The sequence below is a fragment of the Chenopodium quinoa genome, unplaced genomic scaffold (assembly GCF_001683475.1).
Source record: "Chenopodium quinoa cultivar QQ74 unplaced genomic scaffold, ASM168347v1, whole genome shotgun sequence".
NCBI classification, from domain to species: Eukaryota; Viridiplantae; Streptophyta; class Magnoliopsida; order Caryophyllales; family Amaranthaceae; genus Chenopodium; species Chenopodium quinoa.
This window is the reverse complement of record NW_018742684.1, coordinates 3,097,227-3,121,140: the sequence shown is the minus strand read 5'-3', so window position 1 is coordinate 3,121,140 and position 23,914 is coordinate 3,097,227. Positions and strand designations below refer to the sequence as shown.

Sequence of the window (23,914 nt, the reverse complement as noted above, 5' to 3'; positions counted from 1 at the left end):
TTATCAATCGATTCTTCGATGTTATTTTTAGGGTTTTATATGTTTTTGTTGGAATTTTAAATTTCTCAAAAATTGATTGTAAGTGTCGTTTGGCTATTTTATAAATGAAATCTTTAATCTTCTCATCAAAAAATTATAATCTTCATTAATATTTAATTATATAGGAATAAGGTTAAATTAGTGCTCGATATATGTAGAAAAATTGACTATGTGAGTTATTTTGGAACATGAGAAATAATAGATTATAGGATTATAGAATCATTATTTGATACGGAGTAGTAAGCTCCTATCTATGTGCTTGTCTCAGTTAATCTGGTTGTCTTAGAAATGATTATGTTCATAAATACTTTGACGAAAGCCAAAACATAAAAGCTAATTAAATAGCGAAAGCAACTTAATCATTGCTATGCTAGAATTACCTTTTTTTTTTTTCTTTATTCTTCTTTTTTTTTCACTCCTTTTTCTAATAACAAACGAGTGTACATTTTACTGCTTTTGACAACACATAGCCTTGTAGGACAAGGTACTGTACTCCATAGTAACTATTGCTACGATTAGTAAATGATTATGAGCAACGAACATTGGTGATCAATAGGCGGCCTCCACGTAATTACAAAGTCACAAACAATATGATTATTATAAAATACTTGTTTTTTCTCGCTTTTAAAACCTCATTACAACGTCTTTTTTTTAAAAAAAAAAAAAAAAAATCTAAAGAGAACAAATTAATTCGCAAGGTTTAATTTATATATGATAAAAATAATAGACGTAACATTAATATTAAGATATTAACAACCTAGTAAATTGCATAATAATACAATTTAACTATCTAATTATTAGAATATAATTAATCGCACGAGGTTAGCAAAATCATATAACAATATAAAATTATATATGCTTTATGAATGAGATCTAGATTGATTATATAAGTAGTTAATAGAACAAAGGACTAAGACCTACTAACAAGGAACCTGTTAAAAATAATGTCAAAGCCATATAATTTTTCACATTAATTTAAGTAATACTACAAACCAAGATGGGTCCCTTTATAAACACACAAGAAAAAGGGTAAAAAAAAAAAAGAGAGAGAGTGGGAGATGGGGCAAAGCTAGGAAAGAGCCGAATTAGTGTCAATACTAGTTCTACCACTTTTGTCTTTTGGCTCTTCTTCCTATAAATATACCCCATTTACTCTTTATTCCTCGAGAAGCTACTATATTACTTATGTTTAGTTAGTCACATATATATAGTATATATGTTCACATAATAATAATATCTAAAACCTTATTTTTAAGGCATTTCTTATGGAAGAACCATCCATGATCACTTCATATTGTGATCTCCATACCACCTCTCCCTCCACCTCCTCCTCCACCACCTCCATCTCCACAAAAACTCGTACGAAAAGGCCGAATGAGAAAATTAGTAATGAGGGTCGAAAAAAGAAGTGTACCGAAAATTTTGAAGGGAAACACCCTATGTATAGGGGTGTAAGGATGAGGAATTGGGGTAAATGGGTATCCGAAATCCGCGAGCCTAGGAAAAAATCAAGGATATGGCTAGGGACATTTGCCACGGCTGATATGGCTGCTCGAGCCCATGACGTGGCGGCCCTAGCCATTAAGGGTCATAATGCGTACTTAAATTTTCCCGAGTTAGCCAATCAACTTCCCAAGCCATCTAGCACGGCTCCTAAGGATATTCAAGCCGCGGCTATTAAAGCCGCCTTGGATTTCCCCGACTCATCACAAGCCGAGCCATCAGCTCAAGCCGACTCCCCAGATACAACAATCACGTCCACGTCATCCAACTACGACACGTCATCGTCAGCTTCATCAGCCAATTATGATTACAACTTTGACGACACAATATTTTTCAACTTGCCCGATCTCTTCTTAGACCTTGAAAATGTTATTAAATTCGAGGATTCGCTACACTGGCAGCTACCCGAAGCCGACGAGCCGACGGCTCACATTGAGGATCATCAGCCAGGAGATTTATTTTTATGGGATTACTAGCAACAATAAATAAATTAGACAAATTAATTTTATTATTGACTTTTCTTCATCATCCCTTGCATAAAACTTTGGTAAATTAGTTTTGTCATTATTATTAAAATAGTACATTTTACTACTTTTGATCCAATTATAGGCAAAAAATGTGGAAATTTGAGTGGTCAAATTTGGGAGAGCTAGAAGCTAAGCTAAGCTATCACTTTGTGGCGTGTGTATGAAGGGATGAAGCTATGATGGTTAATTTCGTGCGACTCAATTATACTCTGCCAAAGGAGCCTTCAGTTTTATTTTTTTTAACTAACTTTCATTTATTACAATGTTGAGTGACATTTCAGAAATTGTATGTGAGATGTAAAACACTTAGATTTTTTTTATCACTCTTTTTTTTTTGGTTTAATTTAATTTTATATTTTTAGCATGGGAAAAAAATGTACTCTATTAGGTAGGAGTTTATTTAGAGCGCATATGTACGTGATTTAGTCTACCATACATGAAAAATAATGTTTTGTAATTAAATAATCTATCTAAAATTTCATTAATTACGTATTTATTTTGTGTATATTTATAATACGAAGTACAACCTTTTACACTTACAGCTAGCTAGTCCAATCAAGTGTAAGAAAATCGAAAGCAAGATTCCTTTTCGGAAGCAATTATCCTTCTAAAATGTGATGGACATTTTTCTAAGGAATTGATTGTTTATGATATAACTCGTCTCCATCCATGGACTAAACATCAATTTTGCAATTTGTTCTAGCTATTTAGGTCTTGCTCTTCAGCTTATATTCACCTACTTTTGACCAAAAAAAAAAAGAGGGTATAATTAAGTTTACATTAGTGAAAAAAATAAGTGAATTAAATACACTCTTAATCATGGAGTGTGTAAGCAGGGGTGTCAATTCGGATATTGTTGGATCGGGTCGGGTAAATTTTTAAAGTTAAGTCATACTAAATTATTATGTCCACGCGAGTCCAAATTTAAATCAGATATTTTTCGGATTGGTATCGGGTCGGGTCGGGTCGGGTCGGATCAGGTGTGCTTTGTGTAAGTGTAACAAAGTGCTACGAGTATGATTGAAGCTCAAATAAAATACTATGTAACAATTCAATCACATTTTGCTATAGCTCAAATAAAGTGGAGTAGTATACTTGTGGTTATTGGCTAAAGAGAGTGATTATAGTTAATATTAATTAAATGTACTATGAATCTGTTATTGAAATGAGCAATTATTGTCTAGTAGTACATATTTATTAATGAAACCCTCATAATTTTCTACAAATAACGTGGAGCACAAGGGAGAAAGATCCCGCGCATATCATGAAATTACGTGATAAATTTAATCAAGGAGACAAATTATAAAATAGATCAAGTTGTCTAAACAAAAATATAAATTCCAAAAGGAATAATATACTGTTTTTTCAGAGAATCAAATTTTCAAGCAAATTTAATAAAATAAAAATATTAGTCAATTATGTTTCTTTTGGAAGTCTTTTCGTTTCTATTTGTTTCTCAAACAAAAACCATCAAGTGTTAAAAAGAAATGGTTTATAACAACATCATCATCATCAATATAGTTAATATATTAATAATAGTATAATAGAAAATCAAAAGCAAAGATCTTACCACTAACCAACCACTTCCCAATATTTTCTATTACCTAACCATAATTTATTGCTGAATTAGAAAAATACAATAACAACCCCCAACATTGATAAGGCGATAAATTATTAAATATCAAGGTGCGTAAAAGACCTTATACTGTGGTCAATTTTATTCTAATAACATTTGCGCAAAAGATTCTTAGCTAGCACTATCCATTTCAGTCAAGGCGTCTCTTGGGGTTTTTTCCTCGTGAGGAAATAAAAAACTAAACTGATTCAATCTAAGATTATAGATACGTACATCTTATAAAGGTAATTTAACCGATATTATTGACTTCATAAGAGATCACAGTTTAAGTTGAGGTTTGGTTAGGTTAGACCACGTCTCCTTGCCTAAAAATAAAAGAGATCATCACATTGTGTATGATTTTGCACCAAATATGGATCCTTCTTATACGTGTGGCTTGGTCTAGTGTTGAAGAAGTCATTTGGTGATTTATAAAATTATAGGTTGCTAGTTGAATATTCAATGCATGTAAGAAATGTCATCAACTCCCCTCTCCTCTCCTCATTAATAAGGACTAATAAATACATAGGTTGACCTTTATACGTAAAAGATTAACAAGAGACATATAATTTTTTTTTTTTTATTATTTTAACGGTAAACTACGGAAAAGAACCCTCACTTTATCACATGAATAGGGACTATGAGAAATTGAACCCCAGTCACTTGGGTGGAGATGAAAGGACTAACAAGAGACCTCTACATGGTCATGTACAATAAAGTCAATAATACACATATTATAATATATAGAATTTGTGATTTGATTCCTAGCTTAATTAGCTTCTTGCACCGTACGTGTAGCTATCAATCGACATTTGAACTTTGATTTCCATGCAATGAAGTATATTGTTATCTCCCAATATATAAATATTTATCTAAAAAAATAATTTTACATCTCATACAATGCATATAAAACTATAATTAGTGTGATTAAAATTTATTAAAAAGTAATTGCACTTTGCAAAATGATTAGTAGTCGGTAATCCCTTCCTATTGTAGCTTCCCTATCAAAAGAAATTTTGTCGTACTCTTTAGTAAATTGACATGATTTATGTTAGATTTCGGGAAAACTCCTCAATATGGAGTTTGTACCATTGATCAAATATATAGAGTTTACAAAGCTAGGCCTCAACATGATAGGAATCCTAGATACGATAAAAATACAAAATATACAATAAATATATCCTAATCCGCGACAAATATTATCCTAAATATAATATCTATCACACCCCCGCAGTCGTAGCGGGAGGAGGTCGTACGCTAAGGCTGGATCGAAACTCCAGAAATAATTCTCGCGGAAGGCCTTTAGTGAAAATGTCTGCAAACTGATATCTAGTAGGAACATGGAGAACCCGAACCTGCCCCAATGCAACATTTTCTCGAACAAAATGAATATCCATCTCCACATGTTTGGTGCGTTGGTGTTGTACTGGGTTGCCAGAAAGGTAGATAGCACTGACATTATCACAATAAACAATGGTAGCCTGCCGTAGAGGACAATGTAGCTCTATTAGAAGATTACGGAGCCAACACGCCTCATAGACAACATTTGTGACGCCTCGATATTCTGCTTCTGCACTCGACTTAGATAATGTATGTTGACGCTTAGATGACCAAGATACGAGGTTGTCCCCAAGGAAACAACAGTACCCCGATGTGGAGCGTCTATTATCGGGACAACCTCCCCAATCAGCGTCAGTGTAAGTAATCAGTCGATGTGAAACAGTAGGATATAAATGTATACCGTGATCAATGGTACCCTGAATGTAACGCATAATGCGTTTCAATGCCTCATAATGAGGTTCCCGGGGATCATGCATAAATAGACACACCTGTTGTACCGCATAGGAAATATTTGGGCTGGTGAAAGTGAGGTACTGAAGAGCACCTGCTAAACTGCGATACAAAGTAGGATTCCGAAAAGGTGGCCCTGGCCTGCATCTGCACTAAGTTTGGAATTAGTGTCAACTGGAGTGGCGGTAGGTTTACAAGAGGCCATACCTGCACGCTCTAAAATCTCCAGTGCATACTTCTCCTGAGAGAGAAGCATATAAGATGGTTTTCGGGTTACTGCAATACCCAAAAAATAACTAAAAGGTCCCAAGTCAGACATGGGAAACTCAGTTTGCAACTGAGAGATGATCTCTGTGTGCAACCTGTCAGATGAAGTAGCTAAAATAATATCATCAACATATAATAGCAAATATGCCATATCATCTCCCTGCCGGAAACTAAAAAGAGAGTTGTCACTTTTAGCAATGACAAAACCCAATTTAATTAGAAAATTTTCAAAGCGTTGGTACCAAGCTCTGGGAGCTTGTTTCAAACCATAGAGAGCCTTGCGAAGCCGACAAACATGAGAGGGAGCCCTCTGATCAACAAAACCCGGAGGTTGATGCATATAAACTGTTTCCTGCAAATCACCATGTAAAAAGGCGTTTTTGACATCTAGTTGATGTATCGACCACTTCTTAGCCATAGCTAGGCTCAAAACAGTTCTAATAGTGGACGGTTTAACTACCGGACTGAAAGTTTCATCACAGTCTACACCAACTTCCTGCGACCTGCCATCACAAACAAGACGAGCTTTCTGCCTTTCAAGGTCACCATTAGACTTGAATTTGTGTTTAAACAGCCACATACAAAATATACAATAAATATATCCTAATCTACGACAAATATTATCCTAAATATAATATCTATCAATTTCTCATATAAATCAATCAATAGCTATCATTAATAATACCTATGCTTTGCAACTTTGCAAGTATATATACTTTCATAAATCATTTCATCATCTATCTTTGTAATATGCTAGTACTAATTAACTTACTTCACAACCATATATGGTGCATGACAGAGAGCCAAAAAGAAGTTAAAAAAAAAAAGGAGACCAGTGTGTCCCATGATAGAAAATACTTATAATAATATGCTTCTTATATCAAGCAATAGTTAACTTAATTAAATTGTATGTTCATTGATTTGTACAATATCACATTAACAAAGTGCATGTGTGCTAGTGTGCTACTATGCATATATTGAAGTAGCTGTAACATTATTATATATTCCTACCATTTAATCATATCGATCAAGGACCCTATTCAATTTTGTTCAAAAATCTCTTATGCTTCAAAATTATACAGTAGTTATCTCATTTTTTATCTATTCTATACTTTTATTTTAAAAACTGATCGATCATGTATGCGAGCGTGTGAATTACAAATTTACAACTAATTCATCGACATATCACATATATGTAGTAAATAAGGGCCTGTTCTCATATGTTGAAATTCAGTTTAGTTCAGCTCAATTCAGTTCAGTTCAGCTCAGCTCATAATTTCCTTCTCTTATAAAATATTCAGTTCAGTTCAGCTCAGCTCAGCTCAGCTCAACTCAGTTCAGTTCAGTTTAGTTCAACTCAGTTCAGTCAATAAGAACATACCCTAATTGTCCGGACTTTTATATACCATTCCATTTCATATAAACACAATTAAATGACATCATATATATATTTATATATAGGAGAGAGAGAGAGAGAGAGAGAGAGAGAGAGAGAGAGAGAGAGAGAGAGAGAGAGAGAGAGAGAGAGAGAGAGAGAGAGAGAGAGAGAGAGAGAGAGAGAGAGAGAGAGAGAGAGAGAGAGAGAGAGAATGAATGCATGTTAATTAATTATCAAGAGAGAATGAAAAGATTAGAACCTACTTTTAGTCCTGTCTTTTTCTTCCTCCTCTCATGGTCCACTTACAAAGGTTCTTAGAAACAAGCCAAAAAAACGTCTACTATACTCAAGGCACATACGATGTGATTAAAGAAAGTTCAAGCTACCTAATTAGGTAATTAATTTTGTTTTCATTCACTTTAACTTATCCAAAAATTTAAATAACCAATCCTATCATATATTCATATCACCCCCTTTGCAACTTTGCAAGTATATATACTTTCATAAATCATTTCATCATCTATCTTTGTAATATGCTAGTACTAATTAACTTACTTCACAACCATATATGGTGCATGACAGAGAGCCAAAAAGAAGTTAAAAAAAAAAAGGAGACCAGTGTGTCCCATGATAGAAAATACTTATAATAATATGCTTCTTATATCAAGCAATAGTTAACTTAATTAAATTGTATGTTCATTGATTTGTACAATATCAAATTAACAAAGTGCATGTGTGCTAGTGTGCTACTATGCATATATTGAAGTAGCTGTAACATTATTATATATTCCTACCATTTAATCATATCGATCAAGGACCCTATTCAATTTTGTTCAAAAATCTCTTATGCTTCAAAATTATACAGTAGTTATCTCATTTTTTTATCTATTCTATACTTTTATTTTAAAAACTGATCGATCATGTATGCGAGCGTGTGAATTACAAATTTACAACTAATTCATCGACATATCACATATATGTAGTAAATAAGGGCTTGTTCTCATATGTTGAACTTCAGTTTAGTTCAGCTCAATTCAGTTCAGTTCAGCTCAGCTCATAATTTCCTTCTCTTATAAAATATTCAGTTCAGTTCAGTTCAGCTCAGCTCAGCTCAACTCAGTTCAGTTCAGTTTAGTTTAACTCAGTTCAGTCAATAAGAACATACCCTAATTGTCCGGACTTTTATATACCATTCCATTTCATATAAACACAATTAAATGACAACATATATATATATAGGGAGAGAGAGACAAATAATGAATGCATGTTAATTAATTATCAAGAGAGAATGAAAAGATTAGAACCTACTTTTAGTCCTGTCTTTTTCTTCCTCCTCTCATGGTCCACTTACAAAGGTTCTTAGAAACAAGCCAAAAAAACGTCTACTATACTCAAGGCACATACGATGTGATTAAAGAAAGTTCAAGCTACCTAATTAGGTAATTAATTTTGTTTTCATTCACTTTAACTTATCCAAAAATTTAAATAACCAATCCTATCATATATTCATATCACCCCCTCTCCCTCCTCGCTCCTCACCAAAGTTATCCGAAACTTTTACAAAAAATTAATTCTAATTATACACCATCAAATGGCAATAATTATCCAAGCATTATATATACTATTCCGTACATGATTATTCCCAATTATTCAATCCTCTTGTACGATAATAATAATAGACCCATTCTTATTTTTGGTAGTATTTCAGTAGAATTTTGCTACGACTTTAAAATCGATAAATGTGTACGGATATATAAGCAAGCGATGAAGAACATACACTCATTACTTTAATATATGGTAATAATTTTTATACAGTTTTAATTTTTTATATGAGGGTTTTTTTCCCCAATCGTTTTTCATATGTATAGTCGAATATAGGTCAAGTCGTACTAGCCAATGTACTGTGCTATGCCAGTGGACCATATATGTTTGGAATGAACCAAAGAAAAAGCGTGTCATGTAAGAATTATATGTGTCAATAATGTTTCTTTAGACAAAACACATGCACGATCCAACTAAGCTTAAGGCCCCGTTCTCATCAGATTATTTTCGATTCAGCTTTAATAAGTTCAGTTTAGTTCAGTTCACCTCCTAATTTCCTTCTCTTATAAAATATTTATTTCAATTCAGATCTAATAAGTTCAGTTCAGTCAATGAGAACAAGCCCGGGTGTGAGTATCGCCATGCAGGCCAATGGACATGGGTTTCCTTAATAATTTAATACTTCGTATTATTTTCTAACAATATTGATTTAAATTATAATAAGATGATTGAGTCATTATTGTGCTTATGACACAGTGATGTCAAATGATAAAATGATATCCATGCTCGGCCATTGGCCTATTAGTGTGTGCTTCTCGTGTCATCGTGTTTTTTGCCAACCCTTTTAATCTTTCTATCCCATCTCATCCTCTTGATCTTGCCCGGTAAAGAAAAAATGGTCTCCAAAAGGGTAATAAAAATTGAAAAGAGCAAACATAAGGAATAAGGGAGAAATTATATGGCAGTATGGCATTGGGAGGGCAAGGCACTTTGGCCTTCTTTCGAGTTGGAAAACAAGTGCGATTTTATCTCTTTTTCCTTTAATTTGTCAACATCATTGTCAATTCCTTTCACATTTTTCATGCGTAAAAAATTTCCCACTTTATTCTCTTTATGTTTTTTTTTTCTTTTTTTTTTTCTTGTCCATGCATGTGTGACGTGGCCAAATTATGTATGCAATAATCCATCATGACAGGGTGAGGTTTTTTTGGATAGATCCATCTAATAGAGTGAACTTAGGGACTACGACAACTGCTATATGAGTCAATGTGACATATTACTGCATATTCAAGAATAATTGTATACTTCCTCCGTTTCTTTTTAGTTGATACGTTTAATGCACAAATTAAATCACTAGTGATAAGTAAAAATTATAAAAAGTTAATACTATATTTTGAAAATATACATTGTGATGAATCTAACAAGACCTCATTTGACTATATTTTTTCTTACATATAAATAACAAAACATGATCAAAGGGAGATGTATGAATAGTGCTAAAGTCAAAACGTGTCAACTAAGATAAAACGGAGGTTGTAATGTAGTATCTCACATGACATATATACACAAATACACAATTAGATACATTGTTAAACGGAGTTTTAAATCAATTGATAATTTTTATTTATATTCATCTATTTTCGAGCTAATTAAATATTAATGATGGGACTCGAATTAAGGTGAGTTCTTCACTACTCTGTAGCTATCTTCCTTTGACGAACTTGATTTCAAATTAACAGATATACTCACTTCATTCATATTAATTCTATTTGACTTGTATGTTTAATTTATCATTGCTTACATTAACACACACCTATGAAGAATTTAGTGATGAATAGAATTCTTGAGACCAGCAATAATTCATGTAAAGAATATTACGAGTATATGGTTAAATTATGCTATTTTCATGATTGCATATCTTTTGGCAAGACTTAGAAATCTAACCTAACTAGATTAAAAGCAATATGTACAATGTAGAAGAGATAATAATAAGTATAGTTCATACAAATTTGTAGCTTGTTTCAATTGTCCAAGTACTCCAACCAATTTTTTTTTTTTTTAACTGCTCTAAGTTTATCGATTCTACGATCATTTTTTCCAATATGGATATAATTTTAGTACAACAAACTTATATTTCGTGTTAACTTAGCTTCTTTAATCAATTTCGGGTTCAAATTGAATTGTTCACTCTTCACTGTCTTCACATATTCACAATTTCACATATATCTACAGAGTAACAAGTGATCTTTATTATTTGTATGAAAGACATGAAAATAAAAGGAAAAGGAAATTGGACAAATGATGTTTACAAGACTTATAACGGACTGAAAAATATAGTCTGACATGAAAGCCACCAAAACAAAAAGGTTTAATCGCCAGGAGCCTACAGTACCAAGGTAGCTACTGGGTATCTTTCATAACATACATCATCTAACTATCACTTTAAATTTACCTTCATTCTTTTGTGTCAGTGTTTGAGGGTTGTGAATTGATTGAATTTGTTTGAAAAATATGGAATTGTGACTTGAGAATTGAGAGTAACTCTGAAAATTCAAGCAGGTTGGGCCTTAACATTGAATGTCTTGCCCAAATAGTCAAATACGGAAAAATAATAGAGGGCTTTTCGGGCTTCTTTCAGTTTGGATCTGATTTGGATATTTTAACCATTTTTTTTTAATTTGTTACCTGTCCAAATATGCTCTTTTCGGACCAAACCAACAAATTGGGTGGTAGTTGATCACCTCTACTCTGTAGAGATGTAAGTAGAACAATTTGTTCTCATATTAGTCGCATACATTAGAAAAATAAAGGGACAATAACATATATGATTGGAATGAAATAATTACCACAACATCCAATACGACACTGTAGATGATGAAATTGAATAATTGAATTACAAACGTCGTGATTGCATGGGTAGTTATCATTAATCAAGTTGCTAATATACTCTTTATTTGATTAAATTAGCTGAACTTAAAAATAAAATAAAAAATGATCGTGATTGATAGAGATCAAAATCTGGAACCATCCCCTCATTTCCTATGTACTCTATAAATCTGACTGTATGGTGAGATTGGTGACACTAAATAAAGATAAATTGATCGGAATAAAGCAACAAATTTTTTAAAATGTTACTGTAGTTATTAATTATTATAGTGCTCGTATCAATAATATCTCATAGAAAGTGAGTAGGTCAAATAGACTCTTGAAGAATGACTGAAAAGGAAAATTAGATTAAAGCTAGATGAAACCAATTCAAGTGGGAGCTACCAAAAGAATAATTAAACAATTAAAAAGATGAAAAAGACACTAATTTTGTTGAAAGTGCACAACTTGGAACACAATCTTAGCATCTTTTTTACCACTGTTACACATTTTTTTTTCACTAAATTAAAAAATAAAAGTTATGTAGAAGAAAGTCTACAATAATATTTTTGATCCGAATAAAGTTAGGATCGTATTAGTTTAATTATTTATCACAAAGGATCCCATGAAATTCAGGAAATATGTGCGGATGGAGGAAGAGTACTCATGAGGTAAGAATTTTTATTTTGGATTGTTTTTAGTCAAAGCCATATCTCTTTATTTAGGTGGGGAAAAAAAAAAGAGAAAAGAAAGCATATATTTATAGGAAAAGAAGAAAAAGAAACTCAACTGTGAATAATACACAAAATTAAATGTTCTAATCATGAGAAGCATTGTATTATCCAATTTGATTATGGATTTTACCCTAAATTAGATCAGATAACATGAATATGACCGATCCAAGCTAGAAAATTAAAAAATTTACATATTGAGGGCCTGTTCCGATTGACTGAACTGAACTTATTAATTAGTGATTTTTAACTACGGATTAGTGATCCTTAATTTGATTATTTATTGATTATTTATTACTATACATATGTGTATATACAAATGTACATATTAAAATTTTCTCAATGAGATTAACATTAGAAATGTGTATAAAAAAAAATAGAACCATTTGAACAATGAATTGTATCAATATTATTTGCCGGGAGTATTCTCATTGACTGATGGTCATTATATACAAACTATAAGCCCATATTTAGGCATAACTAAAGGCTACAAAACAGGAAGCTAATTGATAGCCCTTTGACTATAATATATACAAGATAATTACAAAAGATTATTTACATAATCTATCAATTATTATTATTATTATTATTATTATTAATTATTGATGATTATTATTATTATTATTTATTGATTATTATTATTATTATTATATATTGATGATTATTATTATTATTATTTATTGATTATTATTAATAATATTATTATGAGTATTATTATTGTTATTATTATTATTATTATTATTTATTACTTATTATTATTATTATTATTATTATTATTATTATTATTATTATTATTATTATTATTATTATTATCGTTGTTGTTGTTGTTGTTAATATTATTATTATTATTATTATTATTATTATTATTGTCGTCGTTGTAATAAGAGCTTAAAAGAATGAAATTTGGCTTTATATCATTAGCAATATCATTAGACATAAATTAAGAGTTGAACTGAACTGAGCTAAACTGAGCTGAACTGAACTGAATTTCAACGGAAGAGAACAGGCCCTGAGTATGTTTTTTCATAAACAATTGGAATTTGAAAATTCAATGAATACAATAATGTCAATCATATGGTATTAATGTTAATAGAAGGAACAGTTGTTTTGGGCTTTTCGCTACGTCATATGGTTTAATGGTTAGTCATTATATTCAACCTACCCAATAGTGTTGGACTTCGTTAACAACTCCGTCAATAATGCGTTGGAAGTCGTTTGTGACGTCAGTTTAGTTTACTTTAACAGCGTCGTCTCCCTCAACATGCATGCATGTCATGTATGAGGTGGTTATACAGTTATTACCACGGGTCATTCGAGGCCAGCCCCCTAATAAATTATTATAATTAATTAGTTAATGAACTTAAATAATCTATATGTACTTATAAAAGATTAGGACATAGTACTCCCTCCGTCCCTAGATTACATTCCTCTTTCTAGCATTTATTCCTCACATAATAGAGATAAAGAGGAATGTAATTTAGGGACGGAGGGAGTAATTAATTTTGAGCAAGTGGTAAAATCCCAAACCCTCTAATATTTTCGGTCAAGATCTGCCACTGCTTATTAATGACCTTCTAAATAAACATATCCACATTATATTATTGAATTTTACTTTGTAATAAACAAAATTTAATATGTATGATTCGTTTGTAAATTGTGTGCATTAAACTTTCGAATATAATACAAGGTTTTATTTTTTATTTTTTTTTAAGGTAAGGAGAAAGACCCGGCCCTGACCGAACCTCAACCCTCGCGGTTTTTTTAGTTCGGTAATATAATACAAAGTTCACGCCAAAATAAATTTAGGGCCTGTTCTGTTCCGTTGAAATTCAGTTCAGTTCAGTTCAGTTCAGTTCAGTTCAGTTCAGTTCAGTTCAGTTTAGTTCAGCTCAGCTCTTAATTTATGTCTAATGATATTGCTAATGATATAAAGCCAAATTTCATTCTTTTAAGATCTTATTACAACGACAACAACAACAAAAATAATAATAATAAATAGTATATAAAAATAATAATAATAATAATAATAATAATAATAATATTAACAATAATAATAATAATAACAATAATAATTGAAATAATAATAATAATACTAACAATAATAATCAATAAATAATAATAATCATCAATAAATAATAATAATGATAATAATAATAATAATAATAATAATAATAATAACAATAATAATAATACTATAATAATACTACTAATAATAAACAATAAATAATAATAATAATTATCAATAATTAATAATAATAATAACAATAATAATATTGATACAATTCATTGTTGAAATGGTTCTATTTTTTTGAAACATATTTCTAATGTTAATCTCATTGAGAAAATTAGAGGTTTCAAGTTTTTAATATATTTTCCATACATTTTATAATATATTTTCCATACATTTTATAATTATAATTATATAGTATATTTTTCGTAAATATTTTAATATGTACATTTGTATATACACATATGTATAGTAATAAATATCAATAAATAATCAATAAATAATCAAAGATCACTAATCCGTAGTTAAAAATCACTAATTAATAAGTTCAGTTCAGTTCAGTTCAGCTCGGTTCAGTTCAGTTCAGTTCAGTTCAGTTCAGTTCAGCTCGGTTCAGTTCAGTTTAGTTCAATTCAGTTCAGTTCAGCTGAGTTCAGTCAATCGGAACAGGCCCTTAGTCACAAGCAAACTTATATATACAAAATAACGACTCAACTTATATGAACTATATTTGGCACCAGAAGAGTTTTACATAAAAATTGTGTTGTTGTACCACTTCTCATCATCAAAAGAAAAATATGTCATCATTTTCAGAAAGGTATGTAGGATCTCAAGACTTTTTGCCACCGGGCCTCGTAACATCAAATATTCCTTAAAAAGCGTAAATCATATCCTTCATTTTTTGAATTTTTTGACCTTTTATCGCCCGGAAATAAAAATTGTCGAAATGTTTACCATGGTCCCTAATACCCTCCGAGAGTCCAATAGGGTGGGTGGAACCATCCAATTTGCCTTAAAACGGTCAATTTACCCGTTCGAAACTTGCACCGATTTCGTGAACTGAAGCCTACCATGGACATTTTTGACACCCTATAATGGTCATATATGGTTCCAAACGTCATTATATGACCCAAAGATGTATCCCCTAAGGTCTCAAAACTTATCGCCACCGGGCCCCGTAACATACAAAATTCCTCAAAATATGTGGATAATAGCCTTCAATTTTGGAATTTTTTGACATTTTTTTCGCCCGGAAATAAAAATTGCCGATATGTTTACCATGATCCCTAATATCCTCCAAGAGTCCAATTTGGTGGTGAAACCATCCAATTTGCCTTAAAATGGTCAATTTACCCGTTCGAAACTTGCACCAATTTTGTGAACAGAAGCCTACCACAAACATTTTTGAAAACATATAATGGTCATTTATGGTTCCAAAAGTCATTATATATGACCCTAAGATGTATCCCCTAGAAGCTCAAGACTTTTCGCCACCAGACCCATAACATACAAAATTCCTCAAAAAGCGTGGATAACTTCAATTTGGAATTTTTTGACATTTTTTCGCCCGGCAATAAAAATTGCCGAGATGTTTACCATGGTCCCTAACACTCTCTGGGAGTCCAATTGGTTGGGTGGAGCCATCCAATTTGCCTTAAAATGGTCAATTTACCCGTTCAAAACTTGCACCGATTTTGTGAACTACATCTTACCACGAACATTTTTGACAGCCTATAATGGTCATATATGGTTCCAAATGTCATTATATGACCCAAAGATGTATCCCCTTGGGTCTCAAGACTTTTCGCCACCGGGCCCCGGAACATTAAAAATTCCTCAAAAAGCGTAGATAATAGCCTTCAATTTTGGTATTTTTTGACATTTTTTCGCCTGAAAATAAAAATTGCCGATATGTTTACCATGGTCCTTAACACCCTCCAGGATTCCAATTGGGTGGGAGGAACCATCCAATTTGCCTTAAAACGGTCAATTTACTCGTTCGAAACTTGTACCGATTTCGTGAACTAAAGCCTACCATGGACATTTTTGACAACCTATATTGGTGATATATGGTTCCAAACGTCATTATATGACCCTAAGATGTATCCCCTAGGGTCTCAAGACTTTTCTCCACCGGACCCCGTAACATAAATATTTCCTCAAAAAACGTGGATAATAGCCATCAATTTCGGGATTTTTTAACATTTTTTCGCCCGGAAATAAAAATTGCCGATATATTTAACATGATCCCTAATACCCTCTGAGAGTCCAATTGGGTGGGTGGAACCATCCAATTTGCCTTAAAACGGTCAATTTACCTGTTCGAAACTTGCACCGATTTTGTGAACTGCATCCTACCAAGTACATTTTTGACAGCCTATAATGGTCATATATGGTTCCCAATTTCATTATATTACCCATAGATTTATCCCCTAGGGTCTCAATACTTTTCGCCACCGGGCCCCGGAACATTAAAAATTCCTCAAAAAGAGTGAATAATTGCCTTCAATTTTGGAATTTTTTGACATTTTTTCACCCGGAAATAAAAATTGCCGATATGTTTACCATGATCCCTAACACCCTCCGGGATTCCAATTGGGTGGGTGGAACCATCCAATTTGCCTTAAAATAGTCAATTTGCCCGTTCGAAACTTATACCGATTTCGTGAACTAAAGCCTACCATGGACATTTTTTACAACCTATAATGGTGATATATGGTTCCAAACGTCATTATATGACCCTAAGATGTATCCCCTAGGGTCTCAAGACTTTTCGCCTTCAATTTTGGAATTTTTTGACATTTTTTCGACCGGAATTAAAATTTTTCGATATGTTTACCGTATCCCAAATAACCTCCGCGAGTTCAATTGGGTGGGTGGAACCATCCAATTCGCCACAAAATGGTCAATTTACCCGTTCGAAATTTGCACCAATTTTGTGAACGGAAGCCTACCACGAACATTTTTGAAAACCTATAATGGTCATGTGTGGTTCCAAACGTCATTATATGACCCTAAGATGTATCCCCTTGGATCTCAAGACTTTTCGCCACCGGACCCCGTAACATACAAAATTCCTCAAAAAGCGTGGATAATAGCCTTCAATTTTGGAATTTTTTGACATTTTTTCGCCCGAAAATAAAAATTGAAGATATGTTTACCATGATCCCTAACATCCTCCGGGATTCCAATTGGGTGGGTGGAAACATCCAATTTGCCTTAAAATGATCAATTTACCCGTTCGAAACTTGTACCGATTTCGTGAACTAAAGCCTACCATGGACATTTTTGACAACCTATAATGGTGATATATGGTTCCAAACGTCATTATATGACCCTAAGATTTATCCCCTAGGGTCTCAAGACTTTTCTCCACCGGACCCCGTAACATAAATATTTCCTCAAAAAGCGTGGATAATAGCCATCAATTTCGGGATTTTTTAACATTTTTTCGCCCGGAAATAAAAATTGCCAATATGTTTACCATGATTCCTAATACCCTCCGGGTTGGGTGGGTGGAACCATCCAATTTTCCTTAAAACGGTCAATTTACCCGTTCGAAACTTGCACCGATTTTGTGAACTGCATCCTACCACGAACATTTTTGACAGCCTATAATAGTCATATATGGTTCTCAATGTCATTATATTACCCATAGATTTATCCCCTAGGGTCTCAATACTTTTCGCCACCGGGCCCCGGAACATTAAAAATTCCTCAAAAAGAGTGGATAATAACCTTCAATTTTGGAATTTTTTGACATTTTTTCGCCCGGAAATAAAAATTGCCGATATGTTTACCATGATCCCTAACACCTCTGGGATTCCAATCAGGTGGGTGGAACCATCCAATTTGCCTCAAAACGGTCAATTTACCCGTTCGAAACTTGCACCAATTTTGTGAACTGCATCCTACCACGAACATTTTTGACAGCCTATAATGGTCATATACGGTTCCAAACGTCATTATATTACCCACAGATTTATCCCCTAGGGTCTCAATACTTTTAGCCACCGGGCCCCGGAACATTAAAAATTTCTCAAAAAGCGTGGATAATATCCTTTAATTTTGGAATTTTTTAACATTTTTTCGCCCGGAAATAAAAATTGCCGATATGTTTACCATGATCCCTAAAACCCTCCGGCATTCCAATTGGGTGGGTGGAACCATCCAATTTGTCTTAAAACGGCCAATTTACCCGTTCGAAATTTGTATAGATTTTCGTGAACTAAAGCCTACCATGGACATTTTTGACAACCTATAATGGTGATATATGGTTCCAAACGTCATTATATGACCCTAAGATGTATCCCCTAGGGTCTCAAGACTTTTCGCCACCGGACTCCGTAACATACAAAATTCCTCAAAAAGCGTGGATAATAGCCTTCAATTTTGGAATTTTTTGACATTTTTTCGCCTGGAAATAAAAATTGCCGAAATGTTTACCATGGTCCCTAACACTCTCTGGGAGTCCAATTGGTTGGGTGGAACTCTCCAATTTGCTTAAAACGGCCAATTTACCCGTTCGAAATTTGCACCGATTTTGTTAACTGCATCCTACCACGAACATTTTTGACAGCCTATAATGGTCATATATGGTTCCAAACGTCATTATATGACCCTAACATGTATACCCTAGTGTTTCAAGACTTTTCGCCACCGGGCCCCGGAACATACAAAATTCCTCAAAAAGCGTGGATAATAGCCTTTAATTTTGGAATTTTTTGACATTTTTTCGCCCGAAAATAAAAATTGCCGAGATGTTTACCATGGTCCCTAACACTCTCTGGGAGTCCAATTGGGTGGGTGGAACCATCCAATTTGCCTTAAAACGGTCAATTTACCCGTTCGAAACTTGTATCGATTTCGTGAACTGAAGCCTACCATGGACATTTTTGACAACCTATAATGGTGATATATGGCTCCAAACGTCATTATATGACCCTAAGATGTATCTCCTAAGGTCTCAAGAATTTTCGCCACCGGACCCCGTAGCATACAAAACTCTTCAAAAAGCTAAGCGTGGATAATAGCCTTCAATTTTGGAATATTTTGAAATTTTTTCGCCCGGAAATAAAAATTGCCGATATGTTTAACATATTCCTAATACCATCCGGAAGTCTAATTGGGTGGGTGGAACCATCCAATTTGCCTTAAAATAGTCAATTTACTCGTTCGAAACTTGCACCAATTTTGTGAGCTGAAGCGTACCACGAACATTTTTGAAAACCTATAATGGTCATTTATGGTTCCAAACGTCATTATATGACCCTAAGATGTATCTCCTAGGGTCTCAAGACTTTTCGCTACCGGACCCCGTAACATACAAAATTCCTCTAAAAGCGTGGATAATAGCTTTCAATTTTGGAATTTTTGACATTTTTTCGCCTGGAAATAAAAATTGCCAATATGTTTACCATGATCCCTAATAACGTCCAGGAGTCCAATTGGGTGGGTGGAACCATCCAATTTGCCTTAAAATGGTCAATTTACCCGTTTGAAACTTGCACCAATTTTGTGAACTGAAGTCTACCACGAACATTTTTGAAAACCTATAATGGTCATTTATGGTTCCAAACTTCATTATATGACCCTAAGATGTATCCTCTAGGGTCTCAAGACTTTTCGCCACCGGATCCCGTAACATACAAAATTCCTCAAAAAGCATGGATAATAGCCTTCAATTTTGGAATTTTTGACATTTTTTCGCCCGGAAATAAAAATTGCCGATATATTTATCATGATCCCTAATAACGTCCGGGGGTCCAATTGGGTGGGTGGAACCATCCAATTTTCCTTAAAATGGTCAATTTACCCGTTTGAAACTTGCACCAATTTTGTGAACTGAAGTCTACCACGAACATTTTTGAAAACCTATAATGGTCATTTATGGTTCCAAACTTCATTATATGACCCTAAGATGTATCCTCTAGGGTCTCAAGACTTTTCGCCACCGGATCCCGTAACATACAAAATTCCTCAAAAAGCATGGATAAATAGCCTTCAATTTTGGAATTTTTTGACATTTTTTCGCCCGGAAATAAAAATTTCCGAGATGTTTACCTTGGTCCCTAACACTCTCTGGGAGTCCAATTGGGTGGGTGAAACCATCCAATTTGCCTTAAAATGGTCAATTTACCCGTTCGAAACTTGCACCGATTTTGTGAACTGCATCATACCACGAACATTTTTAACAGCCTATAATGGTCATATATGGTTCCAAACGTCATTATATGACCCAAAGATTTATCCCCTCGGGTCTCAAGACTTATCGCCACCGGGCCCCGGAACATTAAAAATTCCTTAAAAAGCGTGGATAATAGATTTCAATTTGGAATTTTTTGACCTTTTTTTTCTCGGAAATAAAAATTATCGAGATATTTAACATGGTACCTAACAGCCTCCGGGATCACAATTGGGTGGGTAGAACCATCCAATTTTCCTTAAAACGGTCAATTTACCCGTTCAAAACTTGTACCGATTTCGTGAACTGAAACCTACCATGGACATTTTTGACAACCTATAATGGTGATATATGGTTCCAAACGTCATTATATGACCCTAAGATGTATCCCCTAGGGTCTCAAGACTTTTCGCCACCGGACCCCATAAAATACAAAATTTCTCAAAAAGCGTGGATAATAGCCTTGATTTTTGGAATTTTTTGACATTTTTTCGCCCGGAAATAAAAATTGCCGAGATGTTTAACATGGTCCCTAACATCCTCTGGGAGTCCAATTGGGTGGGTGGAACCATCTAATTTGCCTTAAAACGGTCAATTTACCCCTTCGAAACTTGCACCGATTTTGTGAACTGTATCCTACCCACGAACATTTTTGACAATCTATAATGGTCATATATGGTTCCAAACGTCATTATATGACCCAAAATTGTATCCCCCATGGTCTCAAGAATTTTCACAACCGGGCCCCGTAATATAGAAAAATCTTCAAAAAGCGTGGATAATAGCCTTCAATTTTGATTTTTTTTTTACCTTTTTTCACCCAGAAATAAAATTGCCGAGATGTTTACCATGATCCCTAATACTATCTTGGAGTCCAATTGGGTAGGTGAAACCTATCCAATTTGCCTTAAAACGGTCAATTTAACTGTTCGAAACTTGCACCGATTTCGTGATTTAAAGCCTACCACGAACATTTTTATAGCCTATAATGGTCATATATGGTTCCAAACTTTATTATATGACCCTAAGATGTATCCCCTAGAGTCTTAAGACTTTTCACCACCGGGCCCCATAACATAATAATAATAATAATAATAATAATAATAATAATAATAAAATAATAATAATAATAATAATAATAATAATAATAATAATAATAATAATAATAATAATAATAATTGATTTTCGTCTTTTTATTCTATAAAATAAATGTCTTATATGATTTAATTAAGTGGATTCAATTGATCATATTATTTCGAATATGACTCTGCACAATGATGACCATTTTAATAGATTTTAGTAGGAAAAAAAAAGAAAAAATTGCTAATCGGATCGAATCAGGTACCCGTTAATTTTAAAATGATAACCAATAACCATATCCGATAACAAATTATCGGATCAGGTACCCAAACCGTTATAATTATCGGAACTGTTACCCTTATTTTCGGATCGATTACGGTTCGAATTTTCGGATTTTCGGATAATTTTGCTCAACCCTATATGACAACATAAAATATGAGAAGTACAAATGCATGAGATTTGATAATTTGAATACTTGTTTGATATAGGTGCACAAAAGAAAAAATAAAATGGCAATTTATTATGAGACTTCCAACTTCCCACAAAACATGGGACGTTACCAAGCTTCCCTTAGTCAATAAAAAATCATGGAATATTTAAATATATTGCCAACCAAACCATTTAAGACATTCTTAGAAATTTCATTCAGAAAATAACATTCCATGAAATGCATTTTCCTACGGGAATATAATTTTTACGGAGCTTAGCTTTTTCAGTGCGGTAGGGGTTACTTGTAAGGTGTTACTTGTAGGGTGTTACTTGTATTCTGGGGTTAATTGTATGGATTACTTGTAGGTGTTACTCGTAGGGTGTTACTTGTATTCTGGGGTTACTTGTATGGGTTACTGTAGGTGTTACTTGTTTTCTGAGTAACTCCAGACCAAAACCCCAAACCAAATCAGTAACACCATACAAGTAACCCCTGACCAAAATCAGTAACACCCATACAAGTAACCCCAGAATACAAGTAACCCCTGACATAACCAATAACACCCTACAAGTAACCCCTGCCACACCAGCCGCATACAAAAATTTGTGTAATTTTTATATCAACCAAAATGGGGCGTAGCCAGGATTTTTAAGCTAGGGGGGCCGACAGTTAAATCAATATATAAATATGGCCTATTATTATAATAATTTTTTTTTCCTGAATCGCAATTTGTGAGTTTTCATATTAAAAAAAATGTCGATAATAGATTACATGTTAAAATTATTGGCGATTTATTTTCTTATGTATAAAACTGTCACTTGTTGACTATCAACCACTCACTTTAAAATTTAAGAGCATCTTATTTCATGATTATACCAAACATATTATCCAAAACAAAAGGTGATCTATAGACAAATTATTACTGAACAATTAGACAAAAAATAATCCGATTAAATACAAGTAGAAGATTGAAGAATTGAAAAGATAATCCACTTTAGGAAGAATTGAAGAAGTTTAGTAAAGAATTTTGGCATAAAAAAAAAAGTAAAATAATAATAATAATAATAATAATAATAATAATAATAATAATAATAATAATAATAATAATAATAATAATAATAATAATAATAGAGCACTATCTAGGATAGGATCGAACTTTGAACAAAAAATAAAAACAAAGCCCTGAGTAGAATCGAACCTTGAACTTAGAGAGGATCTTGGAAGCCCAATTATCACTAAGCCACCAACATTTAATAAGTATGTGAAATTATTTAGATATATACAAAAAACTGCAGGGGCCAGTTAATAGAATTAAGGGCCGTGGCTTTGGGCTACAGGGGCCGGGCCTCTGCCAGCCCCCCTTACCAAACAACTCCATAATTTAGGATAAAGAAAGTATTATAGATACTACATACATGTCATCATGAAATCACTTTTGATTTGCTAAATAACTTAAGAAATCACTTATGAAGTTATAATTTGCTAATATACCGTAGATAATAAATGTTTTCATGCATGAAATCACTCCAGATTTGCTAATTTACGATTTTTGAATATACACAATAAATGTGAGATCTCAATGTTCCTTAATTTTGCTGATTTGCATTAATTGTGTTTGACTACCTTTCAGTAAAAAATATATATATATAAATAAAATTTGCATCAATAGTTCAAACTTACATTTATACCAAAAACCAGGGGGTTAGTACTACCTTCAGAAATTGCATACATTTTTGCAAAGTGATCGGATGAGTATGAAGACACTATCTTTCTTAATGATTTTGAGCTCACTTTTAATAAACTATGGAGTAAAAAGCGTGGAAATTTCTAAGCAGGAAGAGCTTGAATGGAACAAGGAATTTAAGCTCCTGAAGAAGCCAAGTGTCAAGTTGATCAAGGTTCAATTTTATCATCATCCCTCTAAATAGTTTATTATTTGTATCAAATTATTATT

At 33.1% G+C, this 23,914-nt stretch overlaps 1 protein-coding gene across 1 annotated transcript; it reads left to right on the top strand.

Moving 5' to 3' along the window:
* The first annotated feature begins 899 nt into the window (after positions 1 to 899).
* On the top strand, positions 900 to 2,565 carry LOC110722824 (ethylene-responsive transcription factor ERF038-like). The gene has a single exon (XM_021902125.1). The coding sequence runs from the start codon at positions 1,305 to 1,307 to the stop codon at positions 2,016 to 2,018; it is 714 nt and encodes a 237-aa protein (XP_021757817.1). The 5' UTR covers positions 900 to 1,304; the 3' UTR covers positions 2,019 to 2,565.
* Positions 2,566 to 23,914: the final 21,349 nt, after the last annotated feature.